This window comes from Daucus carota, chromosome 1 (genome assembly GCF_001625215.2).
Source record: "Daucus carota subsp. sativus chromosome 1, DH1 v3.0, whole genome shotgun sequence".
Classification (NCBI taxonomy): Eukaryota; Viridiplantae; Streptophyta; class Magnoliopsida; order Apiales; family Apiaceae; genus Daucus; species Daucus carota.
The window spans coordinates 21846200-21858988 of NC_030381.2; the positions used below are offsets into that span (position 1 = coordinate 21846200).

The 12789-nt window shown below is 32.8% G+C and overlaps 1 protein-coding gene and 1 pseudogene across 1 annotated transcript; both read left to right on the plus strand.

Annotated features, from left to right (window-relative positions):
* The first annotated feature begins 1496 nt into the window (after positions 1–1496).
* LOC108219149 (12-oxophytodienoate reductase 1-like) lies at positions 1497–7629 on the plus strand (annotated as a pseudogene).
* Positions 7630–10267: 2638 nt separating this feature from the next.
* On the plus strand, positions 10268–12448 carry LOC108196138 (agamous-like MADS-box protein AGL12). Its single transcript, XM_017363270.2, has 7 exons — positions 10268–10677; positions 10755–10848; positions 11472–11533; positions 11692–11791; positions 11876–11917; positions 12019–12060; positions 12151–12448. Exons 1-7 carry the CDS (start codon positions 10496–10498, stop codon positions 12244–12246), a joined length of 618 nt encoding a protein of 205 aa, XP_017218759.1. The 5' UTR covers positions 10268–10495; the 3' UTR covers positions 12247–12448.
* The last annotated feature ends 341 nt before the right edge of the window (positions 12449–12789 follow it).

A 12789-nucleotide genomic window follows, 5' to 3' on the forward strand; every position in this document is an offset into this window, starting at 1 on the left:
CATTTTTTATGTATTATATAATGAAATATATATATTAAATCTTTATATTATATGCAATTGTGTACAAATTTGTACATATATATATATATATATATATATATATATATATATATATATATTACATATATAAATATATATATATATATATATATTTACATTGACATATACTTATTTTCTAAAAAAATATTTATACATCTTGTACATTCGTGTATTTTCTAAAAAAATATTTATCATTTATCATAAGATTTCTCTCGCCTCATTTATATATAAAACTTTATGACGAGTTTAATTCTTAGAACGTGCCCATTATTATTATTATTTAGTATGGCTAATTAAATGATATTAATTCAAATTAGTTATTTTAAAATTCATATAATCACATATTATTTCAACATAATTGTATCACCCAAATAGAATAAAAATATTATAAATAATCCGTGTACCGGTACTTTTGTAATTTTAGTATTTTAGTCCAAGGGAGGAAAAATAAAAATTGGAACAGTGCAAAACGTGCAAGTTAGTGTTACTTGGTAATAACGTGAGCCGCCCAGTTGATTCTGATTTCTGAACATCCTTTTCAACGCCAATTGGTCCAATTACAAAGCGGCAAGTAACTAAACAGACCATACGCATCCGCTACCCTTTTTGTTTGGACTTTGGAGGTAGCATGCACATTTTCCAGTATTTAGATATTTTGTCTTTCCACCTACTCACCGTAAAAAAAAATGAATTTGATTTAAGTAAAGAAATGGAATAGACGTTAAAAGTGAATTAATATTTATAAATGATTAAATTGTTTGGAAAAATATATAAATTATGAAAAAAAATAGCATTTTTTATAAGTTTTTTTAACTTTTTACATAAACTGGTCAAGAAAAATAAAAATCAAATACTTATGAAAATAATCATAAGCAGGGCCAAACAAGCAAATGGTCTCGTATATAAAACACCAAACCATCTTCTCCACTTTTTATACAATAGATCTTGTAGAGCCTAAATTAAGATCAATAGGAACAAATGGTGGGTGGTGTGTTAAGCAGTTGCTGCATGAGTATGAAGCCTCCACCTTCGCCTTCATCTCCATCTTCTCTCCGTCGGTCAACTCAAGTTACCAGCTGGTGAGTCAACTACCTTCTTTTATGGATTACAACCATATGGCTCAGTTTGATACATGTAGTAATAAGAGTACTGGAATCAAGAAAAATGTTGTTCTTTTTATGATTTTTCTGCTAAGCACTATATTTCATGTATTTAACTCATTTTGATTGGTCACCAGTTATTAATTCTACCAATCAAAATAAAATAAATACATCAAATTTAATGTTTAGCATGTGCCTATGAACGCCTGTTGTTTTTATCCAAAGCACCATCTTTATTATATCAGCATGGGAAAAAAATTTATTTTCAGAGAGATTATTACTTGATCGAGATTTAAAATATTGAATGATATTAGGCCGGGGAAGGAAGGATCGTGGAGAAGACATCTGGTAATAGGAATGGCATGCATAATAATGAGTTTAGAAAACGGGGAAATAATAAGTTTGAGGCAGCAGCATTCGAGGGTGGCTAATGGAGCAGAGTTGGCGGTAGAATCGAAGAAAGGAAGTGCGCAATGGAGCCATCAACGACGGTGCGAGCCATGGCGACTGAATTCGCTGGAAACCATCGTGCCTGAGAACCTTCCAAGGCCATCAGCTCATCGTACATGGGAGAAAGTCAATCATTCTAAACACAAGGACACTGCTTCTGCTCCATCTCTTACATTGTTGACAAATATTGACAAGTGTTTTACTATGTAATTTCCCATTTTAAGAATTACACATGAGATGTGCATAAGTAAGTAACTCGTGTAATGTCGATACCATAAACTTGTAATGATCTGTACATAATTTTACGAAGTATGCATGGCTTTCTATATGAACAAAGAGTCATTATTGGACCAACCAAGATATTTGACAAGTAGAGTGTACTAGGGTGTAGTACAACAAGCATATGGCGTTTTGTGGCTTGCATGGGGGTAGTACATTTAGTACAAGTGGCCAGTAGTCAAAAATTTTGTTCTTTTCTTTTTTTTTTTTGCTCTAAATTATTTTTATTAGAGAAAGCAACATGAGCATCTGAATCTTCAATAATTACCAATCCCCCTCAAATTTCATAATAATTTATATCAGCCAACGAAACTGAATACTTCTGAGTATCTTCCATAGACTCTTAGCTTCTTCTTCAAAAATATAATTAAAAAATAGCTCCTACTAGTAAGATTGTGTAGATTCATCTAGCTCTAACAATGTTATCTATTATTTTAGAATTAAAAATACATTGAAGTTATAAGAGGACGAATAGGAAAGAGAGAGAAAGAAAATGGAGAGATTATTATAGTATAAATATAAGTTAAGAGCTAGTTGTGACTCCTAAAAATAAAGAAGAAAACGAGACTCTTAATAATTTGAGAAGCAAATAAGAGTCTATTGGAGTTGCATTTTCACTCCTCTTTATATTTTGAGTTAGGCCAACTCCAACCATAGATCCAAATGTGATCACCAATTGATCCGAATTTATGATGGGATTCAAATCATATTTCAATCATGTGATCCAAATATAGATCCAAACTCATTCATCATTATTATATTATATATATTGATTTTAAAAAAATTAACTAAATTTATCATTAATCATGATAATAAAATAAACAACTAAAAAAATATAAAAATTTACAAAATAATTCGAAAAAGATAAAACGGTACATAAAAATAAATTAAAAACATCTAAATATTACATAAAAAATACTAATTCTCAAAAGTAGTATATTCTTCCCACAAATGCACAATTAGTGCATTTCGAAATTCAAGATGGATATTTACTAATTTAGCCGAGGACTAAATAGATAATTTAATTTTTATTTAAAGTTGTATTATTGTTTAATTGTCGATGTTGTATTATTTTGTTTCATGTTTTAATTTTCATGTCTTCTGAAATTTTATGCCTTTTAAAATTTTAATTTATAATTAATCGCCGTTTTAATTATATTCTAATCTTAATTAATCTATCTTTAATAACATTAATATAATCATCAAATAATAAAAAAACAATAATTTAATGTTAAAAAGATTTGGATCAGTGAATAGTAGTGATCCAAATTTGGACCAGTACTATTCCCAGATCCAAATTTGGATCACTTTCACGGTTGAAATTTTGGACCAGTACTATTCACTGATCCAAATTTGGATCACTTTCACGGTTGAAATGGTTGGGGGCAAAACTGCCTCAAATTTGGATTTTTGGATCATGATTGGAGATGTCCCGAAGAGCTCAAATGAAGAGACTATTGAAGATGCTCCTAGAGCACCACCTCTCCAACTCCCTCCTGAAATCTTTAACTAAATTTAAATTTAGATAAGTGATATAATAAATAAAAGTTATTTATTAATGGTTCTAGGTATTCTTAATTTGATCTCAAATGTTTTTTCTAAATAATGTGACAAAAAAATGGCTGATTTTTTATTAATGGTTCATGCGCATATAAAATAACTCATTATATCCTTATATATATTTTGGTTGCATCTTCTAATTAATACCATCAAAAACTCATTATTGGTTGGATTATATATAGACAAATAAGCATTATTAGTTTAGAAGAAAATTTTCTCTATTTTATAAGCCAATTGATATTTACTTGCATATTTTATTATTCCATTTTTTAATTCAAAAAATAATATATGATGGGTATCCAATAGAATTTTTTTGACTAAGAGACGAGTCTCAATTTTCAATAAGCCCCTAGATAAAATTTTGAACTATATTCGGCCCAATCTTCCAAATATTTACCAGACTTAGCCAAACAACGAAGCTCAATTTTAGGGTAATAGGGAGATGCTTAATCTCAATATATGTTTGAGGTATGAGTCTTGAACTCACATCTTTTTTGAGTCCTTTGGCACCCGGGCGCCTTCCTAGCTTCCGTGAAATTTCCTTTCTTTTCTTCTTTATGTTTGTACCATATTCATGACAATACATTATATTATTATGAATATTAGCGATAACCTAGTCTCAAAATTAATAAAATATAAGTCGAGGGAAGCGTCGCCATGTCGCTCAAGTGCAAGCGCCACTTTGTCGCCAATTCAAATGTTATTTTCCTAAAATCATATTACATACAGTATGTACCACGTCGAGTAGAAGTAAAAGGAAAGTCACTCCTTTTCTTAGATAAAGACAACACATGCTAACTTACTAAAATTAGGAAGCATAACTTGTTAAATTTGGTAAGTCTACTAACTTATCTCTAATTTGTGATTTATTTTTTTATAATTTTATTATTTTTTTATGATTTAATTCAATTATTTTAAATTAGGTTATTAAATTATTAAATTAATTATAATTAGAGACTTAATATATGTGTGACTTAATAATAATAAAAATAAAATTGTGAATATTTAAGGGAACGAAATTGTTGGACTCGAGATTTAAACTAGAACGTTGTGCACTGTAAGTATATACTGTACTCTTTATTATTGATATTTTATGATGTTTTAGTGAATATTTTGTTGATAATTTATGATCAGAAATGAGTATTCTTACATTGATTCTCTAAATTGTGATGCTTCGTTTAGAAAGTAAAGCTAAACTAATGGTTTAGCTCGTCGGGATCTACAATAGTCGAACATGTGAACTTGTGAATCGAACGTGTTTAAATACTCATACTCATTTTTAATATCAGAAATATTTTAATGACTCTAATAAAATATTGATTTTGTTCATTAAATTTTGTAAATAAAACTCAGTTGAACCGTACGATACACGTTACTCAACTTTACGATACAATCAGGCTGGCCATTTATTCTTGATATCTTAAAGAAACCCAAGAACATATATTATTACTGTTGTAACATGGTCATCTTATTCCTATTTCTATGTCTACAGGTCATAGGACAATAGTAATATTCATGTGGATTCTTGATTTGGGAATCTGATGCCAGCAAAAAATTTATTTCTATATATATTGTGTTAGATTTGTAAAATTTCTTTCTTATTTTTTGTACTTGGTCTTTTTTGGGAACAAATGTTTTGTACATAATTGAAATCGGCTACAATTTATAAATTTTTTATCTACGAGATTTTGTAACAAATAAACTCCGCAACACTACAAGATTTTAGGTGGAGTCAATCCACCTAAATTTCAAGAATTATATGCATCCATTACTCTCTACTCTACTACTTGGAACAAGTTAGAGCAGATTACAATTACATGAGAAAAAAAACACAAGGAGCCACTTTTGAACAAAGTGCAATTATATGATATTTTACTCTAATATTGAGCAGCCATTTAATTGTCTGCAGGTAATACGTAATCACTGAATTGTTTTACAAATCTCAGGAGTTTTTAATTGTAAAAATTTGTAAAGTGCAATCAAAAATTGATTGTTATTAGCTCTGTCAATTCTGTCTAGTTCAATATTTGTTTATATTTATTAATAATCAATAGTGTATTTAATTAACTGAGTTCAAGGGAGTGTAGCATAATCATTTATCAGTGTCACAAGAAAAACAGAGAAAACTAGCAAGTGAAAACAGAGGTACAACATAATGACAGAGGAGCAAACCTTTCAAGTCCTTACTCCATACCAGTAGGGCAACTTTTACTTTTACTGATCATGCATGAAATGCACTCTATTGTTTGTTCAATATGTTCTTGATTTTAGAATTATATTGATCCCTTAAGCGCTGCTCTTAACACCTCGAGACTCTGAAAACGCTGGTTAAGTCTTGATTCTTTACTATTAGTCCATTACACACAATCAAATTTTTCGAAGTAGTTACCATTTGGCATTGGCATTCAACACTTTGTGAGTTGTGACTACGTATTGGATGGTAAACTAAGTTTGAAATTGCTGATTAGGGTGTTGATTTAGACTAAAACCACTTAGAAATTAGTACATTTTGTCGGAAGTACAGATTATTTCTTGAATCCTATATTTCTGCATGAAGTGTAATAGTTAATGATATTGTATGTTTTTAATCTATGACTGCAAATTTTAATTCTGGTTATGCTTCCTACAATCCTTCTAGGCCGAGTTTTTTTAGATTCACAGCTTTTGGCTTAAAGATTTTGCAGTTGCATTGCTCCTTGTAATTTGCCCAATGTTTTCTACAGAGTAGTTTTGGCACCTTTGACAAGACAGAGATCTTATGGGAACGTCCCTCAGCCCCATGCTATATTATATTACGCGCAAAGAACCACCAAAGGAGGCCTTCTGATATCTGAGTTACTCAAGGATGGGAGAATACACAAAAATTGGTCAGGAGTTGCCTTTGTGAGTTGTTCCAGAGCTGCTTATTGGGGTTCAAAATAATCAATTATTTCATGTTGTTCTGCAGTAATAATGCTATTTTTTTTATCAATTGACATCTTTTTTTGCAAAAAAATTACCTTGTGTTCTTAACTCTTTTTACCTAATGCAACTAACCTCATGCCCTGGATTCTTTATTAAGTATATGGAAATTTTTACCAGACTTGGCTTAGCAATTTGTGAAAGCTAACAAAAGGGTGTTACCTAATTTTTCTAGAACGAACCTTCTGGTTTAATGTAGTCCATGGACTGTCGAGATCTTAAATTTGTCTTATCGCCAAATTTTTCTAGAAGTTTCTTTGGATTCATAAACGGAGCTCAGAACTATAAAGTAGAGAACTGCTAACTATTTGCAAGATAGCTATCAGCTATGATGCTCTCAGCTGTGATTTTATCTACTTATTCTTGAGTTTCTAATATCACTTTGATCATACAATCCTTAACTGAGGATTCGGTTGCATTGATTCTTTGTCTTGACTTACTCCAAATCTAGGTTTTAATGGTGTTGAAATCCATGGTGCTAATGGATACCTAATAGACCAGTTCTTGAAAGATCAAATTAATGACCAAACAGACAGGTATGGAGGCTCCTTGGGAACCGTTGTAGATTTGCTCTGGAAATTGTTGAAGCTGTGTCAGAAGAGATAGGAGCAGACAAAGTAGGCATTAGGCTTTCTATCTTCGCAAATTACTTAGAATCAGAGGATTCAAATCCAGAAGCTTTGGGACTTCATATGGCCAAGTCCTTGAATAAATATGACATTCTCTATTCCCACTTGATTGAGCCAAGGATGAAAACTGTAGGTGAGATAACTGAGTGTCTCGTGCCTATGAGAAAAGCATTCAAGAATACTTTCATTGTGGCAGGGGGTTATGGCAGGGAAGACGGTACTAAAGCTGTGCCAGAGAACCTTGCAGACATTGCTTATGGCCGGCAGTTCCTGGCGAATCCAGATCTACCAAAGCGATTTCATCTTAATGCTCCTGTCAACAAATATAATAGAAACACATTTTATACATCAGATCCAGTTGTTGGCTACACAGTTTATCCGTCTCTTGATGAAACAGTACTGCTTTAGTGAAGCAACATGAGAAAAAAGAAGCTTAATGTGGTTACATTTTTTCCTTTTTGCAAGGAAATTAGCTGTTTTCGTGTTTGTCTGATGCAAGTAGCATCCACTGTTTATTCTATCTATATAATCAATCGCTCCAGCTTAATCTGGATTCAGTAACTTGTTACCTTGTACTTCTTGTGATAATAAAAATTAATTTTGAAGTTTATAAGCAATTACTATATGATTTTGTTGTTTTTGAGTAGATCAGACTACGGTATTCATCGCTGCAAGGATGCGTTTGTAACATTAATGTAGTGATAGATTCACGAAACAGGTCTACCAAATTGTGCAATAGGTAGCAGTGCAGGCTTGCTAAGTTGCTATGTCCTTGCCAACTTTAACAGAACAAACTTAGACTTGAAGCCAGTGTCCTATTACAATTTGTCAAACTGTTGATGTTCTCCTCGAGTTGTGTAGAATTTAATTAACAAGAAAAGAAAGTCATTCGCATACTCATTTCTGCTTTAGATCTATTAAGCACTGTTGGTAGCAAACCTCTGTGCTCCGACAAGATTCACAGTGTTTCTGGCCCTCTGAACTACCTTCTAACCACATGCATGGCACGACAACAAGTCTTCACAATGAAGAAACTGAAGAAAAGTAGGTTTGTAATTATCCGACTTCTGTAAATTCAGTAAAAGAAACACCTATGCTAAAGTCCAAACAAAGCTACAAAGTCGAATTCCCCTGAATCTTTCCTGTGCACAATAAAAGCTGAGATGCTGGTTTAATTTAAATACAACTTGCAAGACTAATGCATTAGATATTTAGATCTACTGTGTACTTTAGTCCCTTTCCATACATTCTGCACTAAGTAACATATCGAGCCACCTGGTACTTTGCCCTTTGGAGGAAATGGTCGAAACCACCTAGTATAATATCAAAAGCCTGAATTTTCTTTCAGCAGTCCCCTGTCAGGACCACTCGAATAAAAAGTGAGCAAGAAAGTAGGTCTCTGCCAATAGCTTCAGTTGATCAACTTTAATAGCATTCATTCTCAGTTGTAAAAGATTTCAAAATCTGAGCATTATGATCAGCAATCACAAACGCTTACACGTGGTGTATTCTTAAGCCTCCTCCTGCAGCGAATGATCTAGGGATGAGATCTATCATAGCTTTTCTATTTCATGAATAATAAAAGTTACATAGACCGCATATATGCATTATGCATATTACTAAAGTGGTTCCAGGGTTATAGAACACTTCTCACACAGCAGTCTTGAGTAAAAATCCTTGGAATCTCAACACATCATAAAATTAAGAACAGTGATGAAAAATTTACTGCTATATCCTCTAAACCGAGCAAATAAAAAGCTCGCTCAACTTCCTCTTGATAAGCCTATCTGTTAAGTGTTCTGTTCACCTAAAACGTCAAGGTGTTGGGAGGAGGGTTTATCAGGATCTGACAATATTTACATGTAATATCTGTAGCTAATCTAAAACCTTAAGGTGTTAGAGTAAGACTCTGACGGGACACTATTCAACAATATCTACACACATTTTGTTTGTTTGTGCGATTTGACAAGATTCTTGTCCGAAAGTTAAGATGGTGGAGTATACAAAAGCTGATTAGAGCTTTAACTAAACAAGTCCCCAACTTTAAAGTTGTAACTAGACGTGCATTGTTTACAGAAAGCAAGCGCAGATGGGCACTTGATTCGTGGGGGGCACATGAAAAAACAATGTGTGTATGCTGATTAGGCTGTAATGTTGTATAATGTTGGCTGCTGTTAACTCTGCAGTGCACCACTTTTCGACGAATAAGCCATTGGCATACCAGATTCCTGAGGCCAAAACCGCTAACATATATTTCCGTACAGCCATTCTTTTGAGCAGAATATATTGGTCCAATCAAACTGGACTAGAAGAATCACAACTTGTCATTGAAAAATAGCTAATGGAGCATATTTTTTGTTGAAGATCAATTCTATGTATATTCTTGCACATAACCCTATTTATGCACTAATTTCTACTCCCGATTTGCCTCTATCATTACTCGTATGCTCGTGTTGTATAATTTAAAGAACAAGATCAAAAGTGACTTGAAGAATTTGCTTATGAATACTTGATTGGTATATTAGCTAATTTCAAGGATATGATTCCTTTTGTTTTTTCGTTTGTTTCTACAAATTAGCAACAATGACCTCACAGACTCTTATCCGGTCTCGATCATGGAAGAATAACCAACTCTGTAGATGGAAATGTAGCGTAAATTGAAGATGGAGTATGCACTCGTGCAAAATTTTACATGTCCTAAACTGGATAATTAGCTTCTGGTGCAATTTTTATATGGAGTTCGGAGAATGACCTAATATGTGCATAAATTCTGTGTGTTCCCTTAGTTGAAAATTGATTTTCGACTAGAAGAGTGATCACTGGTACCATGTTAAGTTACTAACTCTCTGAACGCCTAGTATCTTGTTAGTCTGCAATGATATGAAACAATGCTAACAGTAAACACTTTGAAAGACCTTCGTTTAAGATGTCGTTTAATCACATAATCTACACTAAAATATATCGTGGGCACTACTAGTCCAAAATGAATCTGTTTTATGAATTAAACATAGAATAATTGAAGTGGTATATGGTTCTTTTCACAGGATTGGACGTAAAGCTTAAACAGAAATAAAAGGGGTGACCGAAAAACGGAAGAATATAGTATTGTGAGTATAAGACACAAGAAAATTGAGGAACAGAGTCCGGAGTATCAATGCTCTTGTTTATGAGTCAATAATAAATATACAAGTATGATATAATATGCAGTTCTATTCTATGTTTTAGCATCTGAGGAGAGAGAGAGAGAAAAAGCGAATTTTACTTAAAAAATGATACTGGTGTTAGCATATAAGGTACATTGTTGTGAGAACTGGGTAAATGAGTTTGAAGTTAACACTGAGAAGGAATTAGAGTGAATGCAACAACCTCGAAGCTAGTTCAAACTAGTGGGAGGTTGTCTGCCTAGCAGATATTTGAAAGTGTGGAGAAATATTGAGAGTGAGATCAACCAAAGTTATTAGTATTGGAAGATTAATCATGGTTCGTGGGAAGATTCAGATGAAGCGGATTGAGAATCCAGTGCATCGCCAAGTGACTTTCTGCAAGCGTCGAGCAGGGCTTCTGAAGAAGGCCAAGGAGCTCTCTGTGCTGTGTGATGCTGAAATCGGTGTCTTTATTTTTTCAGCCCATGGCAAGCTCTATGACCTTGCCACAAAAGGGTAATATATATATGTATTAAGTATTTTGTAGAAACTGCAATCTTATTTTTACTGATCTGTCAAAACTTTCACTTCAGAACCATGCAAGGTCTTGTGAACAAGTACTTGAAATCTACCCGGGGAGCTGATCCTGATGTCGAGGATTGCCAAGCCACTGAAAAACAAGTTCAGGTCTCTTCCTTTCATTCCCACTCTACCATTACATTTGCGTATATATGCCACTTCCAATATAATCCTACCGTAGTAGTACTCAACCATTAAAGTTCATATAGAATCAGACCTATAAGTTTAAGATGTCTATATGTCAGTACATTTGTTCTTACTGTGACAATTTAAAGCTCCAAAATTTTGACATTAAAGTCAGATGCTCTTCGTGGTAAGATAGCAGATTTTATAATAGACCAGTGCATGATTTATCACTAGGCATGAATATACAAAAAAATTGACTGAATATACATCAAAGATAACCTAGATAGATAACTATCAACAGGACCTGCCTGTGTTAGAGGTTTGCTAGCAGGTGTAGGTGTAGTAAAGTTTAAACTTGAATTAGAAAAATCCAAACAAGTTGGAACTCCAAACTTTTTGTACGTTTTGAGTATTATACTTTCAATGGGAAAGTCCAAGGTGAAACAATGATAAATATGGCTTAAAGTAACAAGGTGCCATTCAGACCGAATGAATTTATGAAATCACGTTGATACTTCCACATGTTATGGTAACGTAAATAATGTCTATGATTTTCTCCTTCTAGGACCTTAGCCTAAATAATGTGTATGATTTCCTCCTTCCAGGACACCAAAATGGAGATTGATGTGCTGAAAACTGAAATCGACTTGCTCCAAAAGGGTCTCGGGTAGTATATCTTTGTACTCGTTTCAAATCAAATTTTAGCATCTTCTAGCAGACAGACTAAAGTGATCTAGGACTCAAATATACAACAACTGTTAATTACTCTATATTTCATTCACATGACTAATATGAATAACTAATAAGGTGGCTTTACTTGATTAGGTATATGTCTGGAGGGGGAACAGGAAAAATGACTATGGATGAACTGCATATGCTTGAAAAGAATCTTCAAGTATGGATAGATCATATTCGCTCAGTTAAGGTAAGCACGTCGTCTTAGTCACTCTTATGCTTTATAATTAAGTTCCGCATTAAGCTCTAATAGTATGCATTCTTGAAATTGCAGATGGATATCATGTTTCAGGAAATCCAGCTGCTGAAGAATAAGGTCTGTATCAATCAACACTAACATTTTATAGTTGTTTTCATTATATAATTTTACCTATCAACACTAAAATCATCACTAATTACATCTCTTTTTTTGTAAAGGAGGAAATACTTAGAGCTGCAAATCATTATCTGAGTGACAAGGTAATAGAGCAATGATAAATACACATTATTTCTTTCAGTTGTCCATACTAGAGAGAAATATGAACCGATCTATTTCATTTTTCATGACAGATGAGCAACCAGTATGGATTTATTAACATCGACACTCCAGTGATGGATAATATAGCTTATCCGCTCACTATACAGAACGAAATATACCAGTTCTGACATGCGGCTTATGCAGCTAGTGTGTAATATCTATGTGATTGTGTGAAATAAAATCAAACCATTTATCATCTTGTCCATGGTTGCTTCTGATTATTCAAGATTCAAGGCTTGTAAACCTATTTGAACCGTATTTCAGTATTTCTGTAATATAGAAATCCAATGAGTTGGATCTAAATAGACTCATACTTATTATTCTACTTCATCAAGTTGTAATTTAATGTGAAATTTTCTAATGCTGATAAAATTACATGGACTTGTCGTAGGCCAAGTAAAAATTGCAGATAACTTCTGCAGAGAATTTATCTGATAACATTTTCTTATGATTTCTGTTTCGACATGGCATCAAATCCGAAAAATACCTTCCATCTGCAACATACAACTGAATCAAAGTTAAAACATAATGGCATTTTACATAACATAGTTTTGTAATTATCAAAGAAGTTCTAATCGCTACCTAGTCAATCTTATTAAAAATAATTCTAACAGTTCATATTTGTTTAATGGCAGTATACTAGACAACCAAATTATCTTCGTATTTATCCA

What these genes read in the sequence shown, in the direction of transcription:
- LOC108196138 (XM_017363270.2), top strand. Translation starts at nt 10,496, where the DNA reads ATGGTTCGTGGGAAGATTCAGATGAAGCGGATTGAGAATCCAGTGCAT. An exon ending in TATGACCTTGCCACAAAAGG is followed by an intron (nt 10,678 to 10,754) that starts GTAATATATATA and finishes CTTTCACTTCAG; the next exon opens with AACCATGCAAGGTCTTGTGA. An exon ending in ATCATTATCTGAGTGACAAG is followed by an intron (nt 12,061 to 12,150) that starts GTAATAGAGCAA and finishes TTTTCATGACAG; the next exon opens with ATGAGCAACCAGTATGGATT.